Source organism: Rhinopithecus bieti, unplaced genomic scaffold, assembly GCF_001698545.2.
Source record: "Rhinopithecus bieti isolate Rb0 unplaced genomic scaffold, ASM169854v2 scaffold_9978, whole genome shotgun sequence".
Classification (NCBI taxonomy): Eukaryota; Metazoa; Chordata; class Mammalia; order Primates; family Cercopithecidae; genus Rhinopithecus; species Rhinopithecus bieti.
This window is the reverse complement of record NW_016806220.1, coordinates 794,106-816,411: the sequence shown is the minus strand read 5'-3', so window position 1 is coordinate 816,411 and position 22,306 is coordinate 794,106. Positions and strand designations below refer to the sequence as shown.

The 22,306-nt window shown below is 40.0% G+C and overlaps 1 protein-coding gene across 1 annotated transcript in view; it reads right to left on the bottom strand.

Moving 5' to 3' along the window:
- Positions 1-11,561: 11,561 nt before the first annotated feature.
- POLE4 (DNA polymerase epsilon 4, accessory subunit) overlaps positions 11,562-22,306 on the bottom strand; it is a 59,904-nt gene continuing 49,159 nt past the window's right edge. The window contains exon 4 of the mRNA XM_017875275.1: positions 11,562-11,736. Coding sequence (XP_017730764.1) covers positions 11,699-11,736 — 38 coding nt within the window. The 3' untranslated portion in view covers positions 11,562-11,698. The remainder of the gene's footprint in view (positions 11,737-22,306) is intronic.

Sequence of the window (22,306 nt, the reverse complement as noted above, 5' to 3'; positions counted from 1 at the left end):
GCAGGCTCAAGCGATTCTCCTGCCTATAGCCTCCCAAGTAGCTAGGATTGTAGGTGTGGACCACAACACCCAGCTGATTTTTTGTATTTTTAGTAGAGATGGGGTTTCACCACTTTGGCCAGGCTGGTCTTGAACTCCCGATCTCAGGTGATCCACCCACATCTGCCTCCCAAAGTGCTGGGATTACAGACGTAAGCCACTGTGCCTGGCCAAGTTTTGCATTTTAGCAGCTATGGTGACCACAGAAATGTGGTCATATGACACTTAAAATTTCTTGGGACGTGTGGTTTAAAGCTTAATAACAAGTGGCATTTTCTATTTGAATTTCATCAAAAAAGAAATTTTAAACACAAAGTAATTGCACTTCTTTCTGTGTCTCTCATTAGACTTTTCTTAGCCAATTCCTGCTGTAGTTCCACGCAGACCTAGAACTCAGAATGATGTCAACCCCTGTATCACCCTAATGGCTCCAGCCATCCTCAGCAATGGTGCTTGCAATCTAAATGTTGATTGATCAGAATCTCAAACTTTATTAGAGTTCCAAAGGAGTTTTGATTACTTCCTTAAAAGTTTATGCTTCAAGTGATCAGGCTGATTTATTATGAACTTGTAATTTAAGAAAAAACAACTCTCAGTTCGTTAAATTTACTTCTTAAACCTCTGTACTCAGAATGCTTCATTAGGATCCAGGAATTTGCATCTGGTTTAAAGAATTTTTTAATCTAACAAAATACTCCAAATTTTCAGTCTTTTCTTTTTAATTCCTCTCCTTAAAGCAAAAGGCACACCTGTAGCCTTTGGTTTAGGAGGTGTAAGAAGTATCTGCATCCAGAAAGAATGAGTAAGGCTCTGTTCATCCCACCCCTTCTCTATAGATCAGCGTTTCTCAACATCAGTGTGTGTATGAATAACCCGAGCATCTGGTTAAACTACAGCATCTGATTCAGTAGATTCAGGATAGGACCTGAGATCTGACTTTCTAACAGCTCCCAGGTGAGGTTGCTGGGGCTGCCTCACAGACCACACTTAGAAAAGTGAGGAGCTGTAGGATTTGGAGCACACACAACACATGCAACTGTAAATTTACCAGTAGCCACATTAAAAAATTAAGAAGAAGCAGGCAGAAATAATTTAACAATATGTTTATTTAACCTAACATATCAAAATATTATTTCAACATGTAATCAATATAAAAATTATTAATGAGATATTTACATTCTTTTTTTTTTTCATTCCAAATCTTCAAAATCCATTGTGGGTTTGTCTTAGTCCATTTTATGTTTCTGTAACAGAATACCACAGACTAGATAATTTATAATAAACAGAAATGTATTTGGCTCACAGTTTTGGAGTCTGGGAAATCCAAAAGGATAGGACCAGCATCTTGCAAGGACCTTCATGCTGTGTCATCCCACGACAAAAGGTAGAAGGATGAGAGAGGGTGAGAGACAGCAGAGTGCCAAACTTTCATAACAAACTTACTCATGTTATAATGACAGTGATCCATTCATGATGGCAGAGTTGTCATGACAACCATTTCCTAATAGCCCCATCTCCCAACACTGTTGCACTGTGGATTAAGTTGCTACCACACGAACTTTGGGAACATGTTCAAATCATAGTGATATTTTACATTTACAGCACATCTTAAACTACACTAACCACGTTTCAAGTGCTCAGTGCTCACATGTGGCTAGGTGGCTGTTGCATTGAACAGTGTAGGTCTAGAGGGTCTCACTGTTTCCTTGAAGAAATTCTGTCCAGTAACTTTTGAGTATTACAGAAATCTGTGAATGTCAGGATGTGAGATCACCCAAGATGACTATCTTTAGAGTGAGGGCTGCACCTAAGCTGAAAATGGCAGTTCTAATTTGAAAGATGAGTTTACTCAAAAGCAATACAGCACAAGGTGGCAAAAGCCTCTTGTGCATTGGCCACAGACTTAGCACTGTCTCCTTTGTCTTGGCACTTCCTGCTTGCAAGTTAAACAAGGTCCATGGGTAAGAGAAGGTACAGAAGTTTTGAGGCCTGAAAGCAGTTTAAGGTAGGTCAAAATGTATGAGATGGGAAGTAATAAGCTAGGATACAAGCAAAGACCAGGTAGTACAAGTCCTAGAAATCCTCACTTAGAGGTTTGAATCTTATTTAAGAGCAATAAGGAACCATTCAAAGATTTTAAACAGAGAAATATGATCAGACTTTCATTTGACTTACTTATTTATTTGAGACAGGGCCCCAGTCTTTTGCCCAGGCTGGAGTGCAGTAAAATGATCATAACTCACCACAACCTCAAACTCCTGGGCTCAAGTGATCCTCCTGCCTCAGCCTCCCAAAGCACTGGGATTACAGACCTAAGCCACTGTGCCCAGCCCAGGTTTTCATTTTAGAAAGATCTGTTAGCAACAATGGAAACAACTGAATGAAGACAAGATTGAAGGCAAGGAGACTAGTTAGAAAACTTTTTCAGAAATCCCAGTAAAAGATGATAATGGCCTGAGTTAGGACACTAGTTCTGAGGTTGGAATAAAAAGACAAACAAATTTTATTTATACTTTAGTGATAGATTAATGAAAGAAAAATGATAAGAGAAGAATCAGGGATGATGCTCACGTATATCAGACAGGGCCTAAAACAGAAACTCAAATTAGAACATCAAGAGGATTAATAAAGGCATTATTGACAGAAGTGTGGACAGGGTGTAGGGGAGCCACAGAGATCAAGCAGTTCCCCAGAGGTGGAGCTGATACCACCCATAGGCCTGAAGGCACAAGAGAAAGGAGCAGTTACTTGACCCAGAAAGAGAGTGTTGTTTAACAAGGGCTACCATGAGAGAAATAGTGACCTCTGGTTGAACAACACAGCCAAAGAGAGGCAAACCAGCAGCATGAGCCTGTGGGAAAAATATCCAGTTCTCACTCTCCTCCCTTCTTCTTGTTTCTTTATAGGACTCCCCATTGGCTGACCCCTCCCAGAAGCCAGAGAGCAAGGGAGTCCTTTGGTGTGGTCCATACTGCACCCACCTGGACACAGAAGAGGATAAAGAGAGAGTGGCTCTGGAAAGGTAACAGAAGATATCTGGCAAGCCGGTTTTCTAGCCGAGGTGGCTGTGTGGAGCCATTTGTTGAGACAGAGGACAATAGGATGCTGGTGTTGAGGGAAGAGGGTCTTCATGTGTCTCAGACTCACACTCATCCCTGGAATCTCTTTCTACTTGATGTGATCTTGCACCCCCCCCATCCTCAACTCTTTCTGTTAAGACCCCCAAAAAAGAAGGGAGAATCACCATGAACTTGCAACAGCTCCTCATGGTCTCCCTGATTGCTTTCCAGCTCTACAATCCATTCTCAACACACCTCTGCTAATATCAATCAGGTCATGTTTTGATTTCCTTGCTTAAAGGCTTTCAGTGGTTTCCCATTGCTCTCAGAATAAAATCCAGACTCTCAGCCACAACCCACAAGGTGTTGTAGATCTGGGCTCTGCCCTGCCTTTGACCAATCTTTTTCACCCACTCACCCCACACTCTCTTCTCTCCAACCCCCACTCACTATGGGGTGTACTTCTCCCAGATCCCCATATGTGGGCAGTGGGTTCCCTCTCAGCTCCCCATTAGCTCTCTGGGGAGTACTCCCAGAGCCTACCAAAGTAGGAGCTCCCCCGTCCCAGCTTCCCTAGCACTTCTTATGAGATGAAATTATTTTACTTTTTACTCTCTTCTTCCAGTAGGAAAAAAAGCTCCAGTATATACCTAGGTATCTTGCCAGTCTTATAATTGCTGTTACCCTCCAGCTAGAAAAGGGCCTGGCCCATAGCTGGCACTCAAAACATACATGATATATTGACCACAAGTATGAATGAGTACAAAATGCCAGTCCCACGAATGGACCATTTCAGAGGCAACCAGTGGGTTTCCTACCCTGACTCTGAAAGCTGTACAGCTAGGACCTGAGCTGGGTGCAGGGCCTAGGCCTCAGTGAAGACCAAGGGCCATGTATTCATGATCTGGTGCAAGATCTGCATATGAGGTTTTCATATGCATGAACATATACCTGTGGAAATTTAAAGAAAGGAGAATATGTTAAATTAAATACCACTCTTCATGCATATTACCAATACCCCCACCTCAGAGGTAACACTAGTAACAGGTCCCTGTGCAGTCCTCCCTACTCTACACTTAAATACATATATAATATATATATGCATACACATGGTATATATTATACATACATATATAAGCTATGTATATATAAAGTACTTAAATATATATACTTACCTACTTCTGCTTTTAAAATACAGATATATACTTTATATGCATACACACGCATACCTATGGATACCTGTAGTATTTAAATACAAATATATATATACTTCTCTACTTCTACATTTAAATATATAAATAGTTTGAGTCTTTTTGCATAAGTAGAAGCATCCTATATGAATTTTATCATGTGGCCCTTTCACTAAACAATATGTCTAAAACATAGTTTTATATCAGTACAAACAGAACTATCACTTTTTAATTGCCGTGTAACATCAAGACTTCACAAATTATTTAATCACCCCCGTCTGGATAAATATATAGGTTATTCGCTCCTTGCGCACAAGTATGGTTATTTCTTCAGGAGAGATGCCTAAAAGTTGAATTGCTGAACTGAAAGTTATGCATAGTTTAAATTTCTGTAGAAACTGCCAAATTGCTGTTTCATTTGTTCCCAAAAGTCTGTTTACTCTGCCACCAACAAGATGGAAGAGTATCTATTTCTCTCATGTCTTATGAACAACGGATATGATCAATCTTTTAAAAAACATTTGCACATTGTTAATTTTATGTGTTAACTTGGCTAGGTCACAGTATCCAGATATTTGGTCAAACACCAGTCTGGATGTCACTGTAAAGGTATTTGTTTATATGAGATTCACATTCAAATCAGCAAAACTGATGAGACTTAGACTGATCAGACTTTGAGTAAAACAGATTACCCTCCATGGTCAGTGGGTGGGCCTCATCCAATCAGTAAGACCTCAAAAAAAAAAAAAAAAAAAAAAACCGAGGACCCGAAAGAAGAGGAAATTTTGCCTGCAGACTGCCTTTGGACTTGAGCTGCAACTTTAATTCTTCTCCATGCTGGATCGATGCTGGATCTCCAACATGCTAGCCTGCCCTGAAGATTTCAGACTCACCATTCTCCACAGAATTGTGTGAACAAATTCCTTTAAATAAATATACACACATTCAAATGCACACACACCATGCACTATTGGATCTGTTTCTCTGGAAAATCCTGACTAATGAACTTATTTAATGAGAAATTACTCCTCAGCTTAGTTTCAGTTTGCAATTTTCTGACCACTAGTGAAGTTTAAAGTTGTTTATAGAATTACTTTTCACCATTTTTTCTTTTTCTGTTAATAATCTTTCCCCATTTTCCACTGGACATTTTGAGTTGGTCTACCAGAAGTTCTTTCCAAATTTGTATTTTGATTGTTTCTTTCATAAATTGCACATATTTCACACAATCTCCCCTCTGTCATTAAACATGGTGATCTTACCGCCTCTGACTTTAGACATGTTGCACAGTTCGTGAGGAAGAATGGCTCTTCCCTCTCAGCCCACCCTCATGAGCCTCTTTGGAGTTGCCATTTTCTATATGCTGATTTCTACACCTTTCAATCCCATCTACTTTCTATCTTTTGAGAACTCTCAAAATATCTACTTTACCATTTTGTGGTTTTGTGGCTGCATCCTTTTTTTTTTTTTTTTTTGAAACAGAGTTTCACTCTGTCACCCAGGCTGGAGTGCAAGTGCAGTGGCATGATCTTGGCTCACTGCAACCTCTGTCTCCCAGGTTCAAGCAAGTCTCCTGCCTCAGTTCCCAAGTAGCTGGGATTACAGGCACCTGCCACCACACCCAGTTAATTTTTTGTATTTTTAGTAGAGATGGAGTTTCACCATGTTGGCCAGGCTGGTCTTGAACTCCTGACCTCAGGTGATCTGCCCGCCTCGGCCTCCCAGTGTGCTGGGATTACAGGCGGGAGCCACCGCACCCGGCCGCATCCTTTTTCTCATACCTTTTCTGCCATTTCAAACGGATTTAGGAAGGGCAGGAAGGTAAGTATGGGAGCTCAGCTGACTACATCCAATGAAAACCTAAGGCAATCACTTAACAATGGAAGCAGGGCAAGAGTTTTCAAAGTCTCTGGGACTCTGCTGGTTATATTTTTTAAAACCTATTCAAATGTAATAGTAGCACCTAAAACCATACAATTATCCCTAACTTTCCATGAAGAACAAACAGAACAGTAACAGGCTCTTTAAAAAGTGTTAGTAAGTGCCTAATAAGTGGGATACGTACAAAGAAGACTACAAGAATATGCTTTTTGGAAATCAAAAGTTTACCACAGAGAAGTGGTGATACAATCACTGAAGGAGTTAAAATAATATACAATTAGACAAATTTTTGCTTCTTTTTTATATACAGTTCTGTTTGGTTTCCATGAAACAGAGTTTCGTTTGATTGAGAAAATACTACTTTTTACACTATGTGTGACTTACAAACAAGAATTAGACATCCATGAAGCCAAAGACACTCCCTCTCTGAACAACATCTTAACACAGAACAATTGGGGACAACGTTCACAGATACTTAGGAGCACACAGCAGGTTTCTAAACACTGCCTGGCATGGTGTAAACAGCATTTGTGGGTGAGAATGGAAACAGGCATGAGATTCGCCTCCTGAGTTAGAAATGGATGGCCAATTCCACTTTCCCCATCTCCCAACAAACCCAATGCTTAACAGAATTCTGGGACGGCTGCTATATTTGCTATTTCCCCACCCCAATCCAGCTAGCTCTTCTCTGTTTTCCTTTGGGGAGATCTTGGGGGGAAGGGAGAGGTACATGAGCCAAGCTGGCCCCAGGACACAGTTTGCAGTGAAAAAGAAAAAAAAATTAAGGACACTTGTTCAACAATTTTTGAGAGTTTCAAGATGGCAACAGCATAGCATTAAACTAAGCAGGGGCCTTTTGAAGACAGGTACACCCCTTTGAAGCCAGCCCTGGTTAGCCTGTTGGACTCTTGAGAGGAGAGCCACAGTGGGGAAAATAGGGAAGCTGAGTCACCTCCTGCACACAGCTCTGCAGAGACGTCCACTCATTCCTGCAATCAGATCCCCAGGACCACCTGGCCTCTGCCCTTTCCTTTCCAAGGCTTGGTTGTCCTGTTCTCCGGCTTTGCCTATAATTCTGTGAGCTCTCACCTCATTCCAAAACTTTCTTTCAATTTTTCTTTTGTTTTTCTTTGCAAGTTCCTGTGACTTGCACTAATTTTACATGGGAAGTCAACAAGTGATTCCCATTTATTGGGCGTATTTTTCTACTAGAACTAGGGGATGAAGCAGTGAACACTCAGTAAGCTCCCTGCTTTCATAGGGCCTCCTTAATGTAACACAAAAACAGTAAGTCCATGAATAAATAAATCATTTTAAACAGTAAAAGGTAGTAGGAAGAAAATAAAGAGGATGATATGACAGAGGGTATCTCAGGAGAGGAGCACTCCTGGCTCAGGGCCTTGGTACCAGCTATTCCCTCTCTGGCAACACCATTCCCAGACGTTCCCTTTGCTCACTCTCTCATCTTACCCAGCTTCCTACTCAACTGTCATCTTATCAAGGTAGCTTCCTCTAATAACCCTATTAAAATGGCCCTGGCTCCAATTCCTGCTTCTATTTCCTCTCCCCTGATTCTGCTTTTATTTTATTCATAGTATTTGTCACTACCTGATGCATCACATACTTATTTTTTTACTTATGAATTATCTGACCCCGCCTGACCTGATGAGGACAGTCTATAGAGAAGACGGGTTTCATCTTTGTTCATGGCTGCACCGTTGCACTGAGAACAGCACATGGCACTGAGTAGATGCTCAACAAATATTTGTTGAGTAAACAAATGCAAAAATGGATGACTAAGAGTGGTCAGAGAAGGCCTCTCTGAGAAAGTAACTTTAAGGCTGAAACATAATGAGGAGAAGGAGATGGCCGTGTGTAGAATGATCAATGCAGAGGAAGCAGCAAGTGTGAAAACACAGCGATGGAAACGTGGTTCTTGTGTTTGCAGGACAGAAAGAAAGACAATGTCGGCATCCATTTCACCCTGACTTGAGGTGAAAAGAGGCTTAAGGACAACTGTGGTAGAACAGGCCACTGGGGTTCAGACCACATGTAGAGGTCTACCCACTGCTGTCTCTGCTCTGGGTCCACAGGCAGCCATCTACCACTATCTCTGGTGGGATTGCCAGAGCCCCCTGGCTGCCCTAGGCTGTGACAGCAGCTGGGTGTGAGGTCAGGGGCCTGACTGTGGGCAGCAGGTATGGCAGCTGGAGGCTAGCTGGATGCAGGGACGATGAGATGGTAAATGCCTGCCATTCAGGGTGGTGTTGCCAGAACCTCACGGTTCTTAGAGGATGGAAGGTGCTGCTTGAGGATGAGTGAGGCAGATGGGGTTTAGAACATGATGGATCACCAAAGAAACCATAGGCGGAGAGGTGCAAGGGAGTGTCTATGGCACATGGTGACGTTTCTGAAACCTCAGGTCCACCCTGTGTTGGTACAAAATAGGGTGTTTTATAGGCAAGAAAGTAGCTGGTATGTGATGATACCATCAACAGGACTGGCTAGTACTAGGCACAGCGCAGACAGTTCCTTCTCCTTCCACTGTGACAGATGCCTCTTGTCAGTCATAGCACTCTGCTGTAGCTGAGCCCAGAAACTGACTCCAAATCCCTCACAGTGCAGTGTTCCAGGCAGCCACCACTAACTGATTGGAGTTGGCATGTAACATGCGTTTGCCAATCCTAACCTACAGGCTGATGCCCAGAAGTCACAAGGGCAGAGTTTCAAGTGCCTCACTGGGAATTTACGAAAAGAGGAGTCTTTCTACTAATAGATCTGCAAACCCAATTTTGCAACTTTAAGCTTCTTTCTCGAACTATAACAAACCTACAGGAAGGTATACAGATTGTAAGGCCACAGCTTGTGAATTACCACAGAGTGACCACACAGCCACTCAAATCAAGAAATAGAGTATTACCAACACCTAGGACCTCCCCTGACCCCCTGACAATCATTTCACCATCTCTCCTCCCAAGGGGAACTACTATCCTGACTTCAAACACCATAAATAAGTTCTGCCTAATTTCAACTTTGTATAAATAAAAGCAGACAGTATGCATTTGTTTGTGTTTGGCTTTTTTCATTCATTATATTTGTAAGAGTCATCCATGTTGCTGAGGGGAGGTACTACTGTTAGAATATATAAGGCCTTGGGCCAGGTGCAATGGCTCACACCTGTAATCCCAGCACTTTGGGAGGCCAAGGCGGGCAAATCACCTGAGGTCAGGAGTTTGAGACCAGCCTGGTCAACATGGTAAAACCCCAACTCTACTAATATATAAAAATTCGCTGGGCTTGGTGTCGGGCATCTGTAATCCCAGCTACTTGGCAGGCTGGGATTACAGACTTGAAAGAGGCATGAGAATCACTTGAACCCAGGAGGCGGAGATCACAGTGAGCTGAGTGTGCACCACTGCACTCCAGCCTGGGTAACAGAGTGAAACTGTGTCTCAAAAAAAAAAAAAAAAAAAAAAAAAAAAAATATATATATATATACTATATATATTATATATATATATGGCCTTGGAGGCCAACCTAAGGACCTGAGTCTTTACTTCAAGCAAGATGGAAAGCCAGGGTGTTTTTTGAGCAGTGGTGTGATGCCCTACAATTTATACTTCTAAATGATGGTTCTGACTGAAGTGTGAGAAGAGCAGGTAGACCCACAATGGCAGAAGCAGGGAAACAGACCAGTCAGGAGGCTCCTGCAACAATCCAGTGAGAGTGAAGGGACTTGGACCAGGGGGATGTACAGAGGTGAAGAGAAGTGGTCTGTTTCCAGCTGTATTTTGAAGGCAGAACCAAGAGGATTTGCTGGTGGACTGCAGGTTGGTGTGAAAGAGAGGGAGGAGTCAATAATGACTGCAGGATTTGGGGACTGAGTAACTGGGGAATGGAGCTACCATCCTCTGAGATAGAGAAGGCTGCAGAAGGGGCATATTGGGGTCAGGGGATCAAAAATTCTGTTTGAGGCCTTTCAAGTTAGAGATGCCTATAGTCATCTGAGTGGAAGCATCACGTAGGCAGTTAGTTGTAGGAACCTGTGGTCCAAGATAGAGGTCAGCATGAGGATGACTTAGCATCAGTCTATAGATGGTATTTAAAGCCACAGAACTTGTGAGATCACAGGGCAGGTAAGAATAGAAAGAAAGGACAACTGCAAGGCTGGCATCTGAGCTGAGCCTAAAGGATGAGCAGGATCCCATAAGTGAAAAAGAAGGAAAAGACAAATGAATGATAACAGCAGTAGTTGGCATTTATTGAACACCTACTCTGCATCAGGCTCTACACTAAGCACTCATGCTATCATCCCATTATCGCATTTAGCCCCCACAGCAACTGTATAGAGCAAGAGCTATTTACCATCCCCATATTACAGATGAGAACACTGAGACTTGAAAGAGTCAATTTTGTTCAAGTTCTGTAAGTGATACAGCTGGGCTTGGAATCAGACAGTCTAGTTCTGAAGTCCTCATGCCTAAATACTATTCTATACTAGCTGTCCATGGACACTCTAGGCAGAGCTAACAAGATGTGCAAGTGTATGGAACTGTGAGTGTAACCCAGATATCCCCACGAAATATCAAAATAAAATGACCAGCCCTCTATCTCACATAAAGACAGGATCTTGCTCACCTTCCTCAACATCCTTAGTGGTTCGCTTTTTCCTAGAACTATGTCTTTGGGAGAAGTAGAGGTTTAGCTCACGTCCACTGCTGGGGCAGCCCAAGCTAGATCTGGCTCTGCTGTTCCCTGACTCTGAACCTAGGCCTCCAACTGTGGATTTCTGATCAGCACATTTTGCTCCTGATCAAAGCTCAGAATCCAAGGCTCACCACCCCCCATCTTATGTATATCCCCCATGCACATACCCACCCCCAAAACACTAACACACCACTGCAGCATCCTCAGACTTTTACTAAAAGGAATAATGGTGAGGATAACCTCACAGCACAGAACTAGTAGCCAATTAAAGCTGATTAGGCATCATTATCCCAAAGCTCAGATCAAGAGCAAGACTTGACTAACTGGACCATAAAGTAAAGATCTGCATAGGAAGAAGGAGGGAGGCACCTGCCTCTCACAGGGCCCTAGGCATTGTGGGGAGGGGAAGAAAGAGAAAGAGTAAAAATTAAGAGATGTATTCTCATTTTACCTCCCCAAGGTTTAGCCCACAGGAGGGAGGAATGCCCCATTTAACACTCACAAACCAGGTAAAAGTTATTGCTAATTTTATATCCACTGCTTGAGTGGTGAGAGGCTCATGAAGACTCAGTCAAATACAGACAAAATGAAGGACCAGGACTGCCATTTTCTCTTCCCATTGGATGCAACACTTCTTATATATACATTTCAGAAACACACTATAGTTTTGTATCTTTCTTTTCAATTAAAATTTACATTTTCTGTTGTCATTAAAATTCTGTATAATAATTTTATATTTTCAAAATATATCTAGAGGTGTCTACTGTAATTTGCTTAACTATCACCCTATTTAGGCTTAATTTTTCCATTTCACTGTTTAAATCATGAGGTGATAATCTCTTTGCATTCCTGGTTATTTCCTAGAAGTGAAAAAGTTAGAATTAGTGAATACCATTTTCGGTAAGTTCTGCCACATCGTCTTGCAGAAACAAAATACTAAAATTAACAATTACAGCAGCAGTGGATGAATGAACAGATTTCACCAAAACCTTATGATCATTTATTCAACAAATGTTTATCAAGGGTTTATTATGAGCTAGTCATTATTCTACATATGGGAGATACGGTAATAAATGAGACAGAAAACATCTCTTTTCTCAGGGAGCTTCAATATAGAACATGTCATGTAGCAGTAAGTTCTGTGAAAGAAAATAAAACGAGGTAAAGGGATACAGCAGAGGCCTGGCAGCCACCTGGAACAAATCTTACCAGCTGCCTATTTCTGTAAGTAAAGCTTTGTTAAAGCACTGCCACAGCCATTAATTTAAGTATTGTCTGAGACTGCTTTCCACTACAATGGTGAAGTTGAGTGGTTGCCATAGAGACCATATGGCCCACAAAGCCCCATGTGTTGGCAGCACCCAGCTTGTTAGAGTAAGACAGAGCCAAAGCATCCTGGGATGCAGTATTGGTATGGCAGACTAACTGCTGTAACAAACAGACTCCAAAGAGGATGGTGGCTCATACACAACAGGAATTTATTCTTGTTCTCATTACAGTAGTGGATATGGGAATAACAAGCAGAATCCAATCTATCTGGGTCTTTCAGGGACCCAGAATTGACAAGGCTTTACTTTCTTCAACACTTGGTTTCAAGGTTATCCTGTGGTTGCCCTCTAGTCTGGCCAGCCAGAAGGAACAAAAAACATGGTGTATTTCTATGCAGGAGGCTTTTAGGGGCCCAGTCCAGAAAAGGCTTACATCAGTTCCACCAACTCTCCATTGGCTAGAACACTGGCACAGGGTGGCACCTGACTGTATGGGTTACAGGGAAATGAGGTCCCTGGCTGCTCAGCACTTCCCAGCATGATGTTTGGAGCAAGCAGGCCATCTCTGTCTCAGAGAGGATACAGCTTCCAATTTTCAACCAGAGTTGGCAATCCACTATGCTTTATTGTGCATTTCTTTGATTAACACTAAAGTTGATATATAAAATGTGTTTTGTCTTGTTTTTCTTTTCTTTTCTTTTCTTTTGTTTTTGAGTCTGAGTTTCATTCTTGGCGCCCAGGCTGGAGTGCAATGGCGTGATCTCGGCTCACTGCAACCTTCACCTCCTGGGTTCAAGCAATTCTCCTCCCTCAGGCTCCTGAGTAGCTGGAATTACAGGCACCTACCACCATACCCAGCTAATTTTTGTATTTTTAGTAGAGATGGTGTTTCACCATGTTGGCCAGGCTGGTCTCAAACTCCTGACCTCAGGTGATCCGCCCACGTTGGCCTCCCAAAGTGCTGGGATTACAGGCGATATATAAAATGTTTTAGGGCCAGCCCCAGTCATTCACACCTGTAATCCCAGCCCTTTGGGAGGCAGAGGCAGGAGGATCACTTGCGGCCAGGAGTTCGAAACCATCCTGGGCAATATAGCAAACACTTGCTCCCCCTACTCCCCACTGTCTCTAATAAAAAATGAATAAAGCTTTATAATATATGTATTAGTCATTTATTATTTCTCCTTTCTGAATTTCCCATCTTCGTGTTCTCTGTTCATTGAGATCTCAGAATTTTTTAAATCGTTTTTATGAGTGCTTAAATGATTAAACATTATAATCCTCATTTGTTGTTTTCCTTTTCATTTTTACATAGTTTTGAAGGATGGAAAATTTAAAACTTTATGTAATCAATTCTGTGTGTTTTTTCTTTGTATTCCTTCCATTGTTTTCTACTGGGGGAATTTTTTTACCTATTTAGAGATTAAATACACAATCTCTTCCTTGCTGGGTTTTTTTTCAAGTTTTTTTTAAAGCTTTGCATACACTTTTAAGTGAGGTTCTAAGTTAACTGCTTTTGAAAATAGCCAATTTTTTCAACACCAGTTATTAAACAATTCATGTCTTTGTAATAGATTTGTGATGACTCATTTGCTACATTTTAAGCTATTTAATCTTCCAGAGTGTGCCTCTATTCTTATCTTAATTCAGTACCATGAAACTTTAATTGTTACATTTTTACAGTCTTTTCATATATTCATATCTGATAAGGTAAGCCCTTCCTATATTACTTCTTGTTTAAATATTTTAAGAGTATTTCTCATGTTTTAATAATTTTGTCTCATTGCAAAATAATAAATACGAATTTTATTTCAAAACTACAACATGAAAATAGAAAGTTCTTAGTTAACTTCAGATAATTGTTTAAATTCCTTTTAAATTTCTATTACTATTCTAATTGTGTCTATATGATATCCACAGATTAATTTGGGAAACCGACAACTTCAAAATATAGAAAAGCTCCTCGTTGTTTTATGTTTTCAGGAACGCTTTTGACTTTCTTCGTACAGATCCAGTGTATTTCTTGTCAATTTTATTCCTAAGTATGTTATAGTGTAATGGTATTTAAATGTAATATTTTTTCTATTTTATTTGTACCTGGTGTTTGTTGGCATGTTGAAAAGCTATTAATTTGTACATAGTTATGTTGTAACTGGTCATATAGGTTTTCAATTAATTTTCTCATGCTTCCTAGAGAAATGATCATATTCTCTAGCAAACAAAAATAATGATCTATTTTTGTAAAAAAATCTATAGTTCTTTTTGTGCTGCTTTTCAGTTCCTGCTTCACCGCAGTCCCTAGCACAGTGTTGTGTAATCCACAGTCCACAGGGCCCTAGCATCCCATGAATTTGAAAAATGCTGGATCCTTCATCTCCCTCTTGTAGGTTCTCTACTTATATTTGAGTGTTGAGAGCTTTGAAAAGTCATGTGATAAAGAATCCTAGCTAAACTTATTTAACCTTGCATCACTACTATACATCCACTAATATGCAAAACATCCACCAATATGCCTCAGGACAATGGCAGTCCTGTCTCCAACACCCCCATGCCACAGCCTGTGTTCTCTTTCCTACCCAGACCTTCCACAGCCACCACTGCTTGGAAAACCTGTGTTACTGGATTGAAATTAGGGTAATTCTGCACAATTTCCTAAACAATGCTGAAAAATGGCTGTGATAAAAAAAAAAATCCTTTGATTCATTGATGTGATGTACAGTACATAGGTAAATCTGTTTGTGTTCTCTTTTTTCTCCTGAATAGACTTGCCAGACGTTTATATAACTTATTGCTTTTTTGAAGAGCCTGCTCTTTGATTTATCAATGCTATAATTTTTGTGGGTTTTAATTCAATAATCACTGTTTTTATATTATCCTGTTTTCCTCCTACTTTCCTTAAATGTATTTTGCCATCATCTCTTCTAACTTGGGGAGTTAGGTACTTAGTTCATCTATTTTTGTATTTACAACTACATATCAAACTGTATGGAACTTAGCCAAATGCCAACATGCTCCCATTATTAGAGAAAAGAAAGGGAGAAAAAAGATTAACTCATTAAATTTCAGGCTCATTGCTTTTCTCACAGAATCTAATACATTAATTAAACTTTATCCCAAAAAGAGCTAACATAGATAAAAATAGAGAAGTACTGGTTTTTTGAAACAACTTTGAAAAACTAAGGTCGTGGAGAACTGGAACACCCAGAGTCCCTTCAGCTCCAGGCAAATCAAAGTCATGCAACAAGCATAGAAAGAGCTCAGCCAAACTTCATACCCCATCTTCCCGGGCTCTTTTAAAAGTAAAGGTTGGCTTATATTCAGTTCAAATTTGTCCTACAATTTTGGAGTCTGCTTATTTAGATTCCTTCCAGAGGCCAATCTTGAGGCAAGAATCCCCAAGCAAAGTGTTTTATTGGGGAGGCAATCCCAGATAGCACCACTAGGCGAGTAGGGAAGTGAGATGAGGAAGGAAGGAAATGAGTGAAAGAATTATTATCAAGCAAGTAAATAGAGAAGCAACTGGAGCTTGATTCTGCTGTGGAACTCCGAGACCAGGGTAGAGCGTGGGCCTCAGGGTTGTCCCACCCCCAGGGTGAGCGGCTGGGGTATTCACATACACAGACTCCTGTCAATCAGTGGAGGGCTGCTGAGGGTAGCGGCGCGGCTGGTCTGCAGCTCCCACGGGAAAAGTCCACAGTTTCGGAAATGCAGGCGCTGGCAGTCAGATGTCAGACCAGGGTGCAGTAAGTGGTAAAGGCGAGGGGATAAGATAGCAGCGGAGAGCAATGGGATGGGGAGTGCCCTGGCAGCCATTAGAGGGGCATTGGATGTTCTTCTCTTCAACCAGTCATAAATATCTCACCCAGGCTTGAGAACAGTGCCTGGAGTTACTTATGGGCTGATTTTCTTTCTGAGAGACATAAAAGGGATTTTTTTCTAGGGTTAACCCATGACCTACTGTACTCTCATCATCAGAGACGCATCTTCTGGATGTGCAACAAAGAAGGAGCACAGGTTGTGTCTGACCGTGGTCACTGTGCAGAGATAGTCAAGCCGCGTGGGAGCCAGGGCTGAGGATGGTAAAGTGAGGAGACGTCAGAGGTCCCTGGGGGTGTTGCTAAAGGGATTCAGACTTTAGACAGTTGAGATGGACTGGGGAACAGAAAGCACAGAGGAGACAAATTGCACCTTCATGACAATTTTATTGTTTTAATAATTGCTTTCCTCTTCCAGGGAGTCCCCTTGTTACAAGATCCTAAACCGTTGTTAAGAAAAATGTCGTGTCTCCTATGTGTAGTTCTATCTGGATGACCTTGAGTCACTTTCTTCACTGCTGAATAGGAAGGGAAATAAAAACTGCTTCACCAGGAGAGTAGTTCTAACAACTGATTAGATGAAGGGAAAACTGTGTGATTAATAAGTGCTCGCTAATAAAAGTAAGTCCTCCTCACAAGAATTTGTTCAGCTTAATTAATGGGACAATCTGTTCTCCAAAGCACAACATAAATGCAATATAAATAAAAGGGATTTGACCCTATTTGTCATTGCCAGTTTCCCAATAGTGGAGAATAATAAAATCTATGTTCCAGTCAGCTCTTTATGCAGATAAATTCACTCTCTAAAATGACATTTTGAAAATTAAAATGCTTTCTTATCAATATCATGATCTTTTAATAAATGTAGCTTTCTCCCATTCATTAGCTGAGTTTTATAAACTACTTACTACAGCCACAGTACAACAGTCACCAATAGTACTGGCCTTTATTTTGCTGTATGGAACTCTGAGTAGATATTATGAAATTGCTCTTCCTCTGCAGAAAATATATTACCTAGGTCATTGTCAACTGTCTGCCTTTTTGACAAATGGCTTCCTCAACTAAAACCCTTACATGCTGCCAGGTACAGTGGCTCACGTCTGTAATCCCATCACTTTGGGAGGCCAAGGCAGGCAGATCTCCTGAGGTCAGGAGTTCGAGACCAGCCTGGCCAACACGGTGAAACCGGTCTCTACTAAAAATACCAAAATTAGCCTGGCTTGGTGGCAGACGCCTGTAATCCCAGCTACTAGGGAGACTGAGGCAGGAGAATCACTTGAACCCAGGAGGCAGAGGTTGCAGTGAGCTGAGATCACGCCATTGTACTCCAGTCTGAGGGACAAGAGCAAGATTTTGTCTCAAAATAAATAAATAAAACCCTTATATGCCAATTTGCAATTGTATGTTTTCCTCCCTGTTTCTGGTGACAAACAATGGTGTCTGCATAAAACTCCTTCCCTGATTTCAGCTTAAATGTAGAGCCCAGGGAATGACCGTACTAGGCTCAGTGTCTATGCCATTCAGGTCTATGCACATGCCTTACTTTCTGGCCCTAGAAGTAGCTTATGATCGTGGAGCCAGGTCACTGCTGCTGCCACCAAAGCCGCAGGTCGAGGAGCCCCATGCACAGAGCAGACTAAGAAAGATTGCTGCACCTGCAAACCTGCCAACTTCTGGTGACATAGCCAGGAGCACACCCCCTAGAGTGACTTTCATCACTGGGAGACCAAGTGGGGTTGGAGCTGGGAGATAACTTCTTTTCCCTTTCTTCCCCAGGTGGACTATTTGGAAAGTGTACTATAAAACCACACAATTAGCTGCACTTACAACTCTGAGAACAGCTCAATAACATACCTCCTTGTATTTCTTTTCTTTTTTTCTCTTTTCTGTATGTTATGTGGTAAAATGCATATAATGCCTCCTTGTATTTCTTTTCTTTTTTCTCTTTTCTGTATATTATGTGGTAAAATGCACATAATACATGTATAAATACATATGAAATACATACAGTTAAGTGGCATAAAATTTGCCATCTTAACCATTTCTAAATGTTCACAATATATTAGTGTCATCTACGCACACATCATTGTGCAACAGATCACTAGGACTTCTTCATCTTGCAGGACTGAAACTCTGTACCCACTGAACAGCAACTCCTCTATCCCCCTCCCTACAGTTTCTGGCAACCACCATTCTGCTTTCTGTTTCCACTTCTGTTTGACTACTTTAGATACCTCAAATAAGTGGAATCATGCTGTATGTATTTGTCTTTGTGATTGGCTTATTTCACTTAGCCAGTGTCCTTAATGTTCTCAAGGGTTCATCTGTGTTTTTGCCTATCACATAATTTTCTTCTTTTTTAAGGCTGAGTAGTATTCCATCATATATATATACCACATTTTCTTTATTCATTCTTCCATCAATGGACATGTAGGCTGCTTCCATCTCTTGGCTGTTGTGAATAATGCTGCAATGAACATGGGATGCAAATATCTCTTTGAGATCCTGTTTTCAGTTCCTTTGCATGTGAACCCACACCTCCTTATATTTGCACTGTTTCTTTCCCTACCTCACTTCCTTTTTCCCTACCTCACTTCCTTTTTCCCTCACTCCTGTTGCCTGGGGCCTCTGCCAGTGATGTGCTGGTGAAGTTTAATATCTGGCTCTCAAGTATAGTTCCAATGTAAATGTTAGCTGATATTTTCATTTAAATTAATAAGTAAGATGAAAGGGAAAGTACAAAGACATATGTCTGAACTTTGCTCGTGATGGCATGAGCAATTTCTTTGTTGCATTGGACAATAGTTTTCACATTCTGGAAGAATATTTCAATTTTATGTAGTATTCCCAATATAATGGCTCCAAACATGACATGTTTTTAAGTTTAATTTGTATTATTAACATTTTCTTCTTCACTTTCTTAACTCTATACAATCGACAAGACAAACGGAGCCCAGATTTGTAGCTTTTGCCTCTATCTGTGATGTACAGTACTCCCAAAATGTCTGATTTCAACCTAAAACATAATGTTATTGGAAGTGGAGTTGCTCTGATAACACGTTTTTTAGTATTTCCATAATAAATATAAATAACCTCAAAAGCATAGATAATAGGAAACTATAGTCAAATAATTAGGAAGTAATGAGTTTTGGGTATTTATTGCTTTTGTTTTTAATATAATGTCTTCTAATTTTATATTTATGTAATTTAATTTTAATAATGGCTGTATTCAACAACAATCTCTAAAATTAAATGATCAGCTTTTGTGAGACAGTTCAAGCTGGCTCCAGCACACCACTGGTGTGCATTCCTAAACAAAATATTAAGCCATAAGCTTTTCTTCTCCAGTTTTATTGAGGTAAAATTAACAAATAAAAATTACATGTAGGCTAGGTGCAGGGATTCATGCCTGTAATCCCAATACATTGGGAGGCCAAGGTGGGAGGATCACTTGAGGCCTGGAATTTGAGACCAGACTGTGCAATATAGTGAGACTTCATCTCTACAAAAAATTTAAAAATGAGCCAGTTGGTGGTGGGTGCCTGTAGTCCCAGCTACTCAGAAGGCTGAGGCGGGAGGATCACTGAGCCCAGGAGGTCAAGGCTGCAGTGAGTCATGATCATACCACTGCTCTCCAGCATAGCTGACAATAGAGCAAGACCCTGCCTCAAAAAATAAATAAATAAAACTGTATATATTTAAGGTATACAATGTGATGCTTTGATATGTATATACATTGTGGAATGATTACCACCACTATCATGCTAATTAACATATACATTACCTTAGTTATTATCGTGTGTGACAACATTTAAGATTACTCTTTCAGCAAACTTCAAGTACACAATACAGCATTAGTTACTAGAGTCACTGTACTGTGCATTAGACCTCCAGAACTATTCATTCTGCCTAACTAAAACTTTGTACCTTTGACCAACATCTCTGCATTTCTCCCAACTCCCAGCCCCTGGAAACCACCATTCTACTCTTTGCTTCTATAAGTTTGACTTTTTTAGATTCTACCTATCCATGAGATCATGCAGCATTTGTTTTTTTGTGCCTGGCTTATTTAACTTAGCTTAATGTCCTCCAGGTTCATTCCTATTGTCACAAATGGCAGAATTGTCTTCCTTTTTAAGGCTGAATAATATTCCACTGTAGGTATACATGTACAATTTCTTTAGCCATTCATCCATTGATGGACACTTAGGCTGATTTCACTTATTGGTTATTGTGAGGAATGCTGCAATAAACATGGGAGCACAGATATCTCATTGAGATAATAATTTCATTTCCTTTGAAATACCATAGAAGTGGGATTGCTGGATCATATGGTATTATATGTTTAAATTTTGAGGCACTTCCATACTGTTTTTCATAATAACTATACTAATTTGCTTTGCCACCAACTGTGTACAAGGGTTCCCTTTTCTCCACATTCTCATCAAGACTTGTTGTCTTTTGTCTTTTTGATAACAGCCATTCTAACATGTTTGAGGTGATATCCCATTGTCATTTTGATTTGCGTTTCTCTGATGCTTAGTGATATTGAGCATCTTTTCATATAACTGTTGGTCACTTTTATGTTTTCTTTGGAAAAATGTTTATTCCGGTCCTTTGCCCATTATTAATCAGGCTGTTTCTTTGCTATTGAATTGTGTATGTTCCTTAAGTATTTTTGATATTAACCACTTATCAGATGCATGGCTTACAAATATCTTCTCCCATTCATAGGTTATCTCTTCACTTAGTTGATTGTTTCATTTCCTGTACAGAAGAAGCTTTTTAGTTTGAAGTAATCCCATTTGGATGTAATCACATCCAAAAAATCATTTCTAAGACCAATGTCAAGAAGTCGTATGTTTTTTTCTACTAGTTTTACAGTTTCGGGTCTTATATTTAAGTCTTAATCCATTTTGAGTTGAATTTTGTAAATGGTATGAGATAAGGGTCCAGTTTCATTCTTCTGCATGGGGATATCCAGTTTTCCCAAAACTATTTATTGAAGAAATTATCCTTTCCCCATGTGTGCTCCTGACACCTTTGTCAAAGATCAATTAATCATAATCATGTGAGTTTTATTTCTGGGTTTGGCTTTCTGTTCTGTTCCATTGACTTATGCATCTGTTTTTGTGCTGGTACCATGCTTTCTTGATTACTATAGCTTTGTTGTATATTTTGAAATCAAGTAGTGTGATGTCTCCAGTTTTGTTCTTTATGTTCAAGATTGCTTTGGCTATTCTCGATTTTTTGTGGCTCCATATAGACTTTAGTATTGTTTTTCTATTTCTGTGAAAATGTCATTAGAATTTTGATAGGGATTGCATTGAATCTGTAGATTTATTGCTTTGGGTAATATAGACACTTTAACAATATAAATTCTTCCAATTCATGAACATAGGATATTTTTCCATTTGTTTGTGACTTCTTGGATTTCTTCCACCAGTTCTTTATAGTTTTCAGTGTATAGAGCTTTCACCTGCTTGGTTAAATTTATCCCAATTATTTTTTATGCTCTTATGAATGGAATCATTTTCTTAATTTCTTTTAAGGGCTAGTTCCTTGTTAGAGTATAGAAACTAATGAATAGTTCACATATAACTATTAATTTTGTATATGTTAATTTTGTATTCTGCCACTTTACTTAATTTGTTTATTAGTTCTAGTAGCTTGGGGGTAGAGCTTTTTTTGGGTTTTCTGTTTATAAGATCATGCCATCTGCAAGCAGAGAAAAATTTAGTTTTTCTTTTCCAATTTGGGTGCCTTTTATTTCTTTTTCTTGCCTAATTGCTCTGGTTAGGACTTCAATACTATGTTAAAGAAGATGTGACCAAAGTGGGCATCATTGTCTTTTTCCTGATCTTAGAGGAAAGGCTTTCAGCTTTTCACTGTTGTGTATGGTATTAGCTGTGGGATTGTCATATATGGCCTTTATTAAGTTGAGGCACATTTCTTCTATGTCTCCTTTATTGAAAGTTTTTTATCATAAAAGGATCCTGAATTTTGTCAAATGTTTTTGCTGTCTCTATTTAGATGATTATATGATTTTTATCCTTAATTTTGTTAATATGGTGTATCACATTTATTAATTTGCATATGTTAAACCATTCTTACATGCTTGGAATAAATCCCACTTGTTCATGGTGTAAGATCCTTTTAAGGTGTTGCTGAATTCAGTTTATTAGCTACACCATAAACTTTTGCCTTGGGTTCTGCTTTCTAGGCAAATAGACTATGAGAAATACCCTCAAAACAATTGTGAAACACGTTATTCTTTCTTATTAGTTTAGCCTTTTCTTCCCCCATTTATCTACCTACTATAAAGGAAAAGAGAGAGAAAAAGAAAA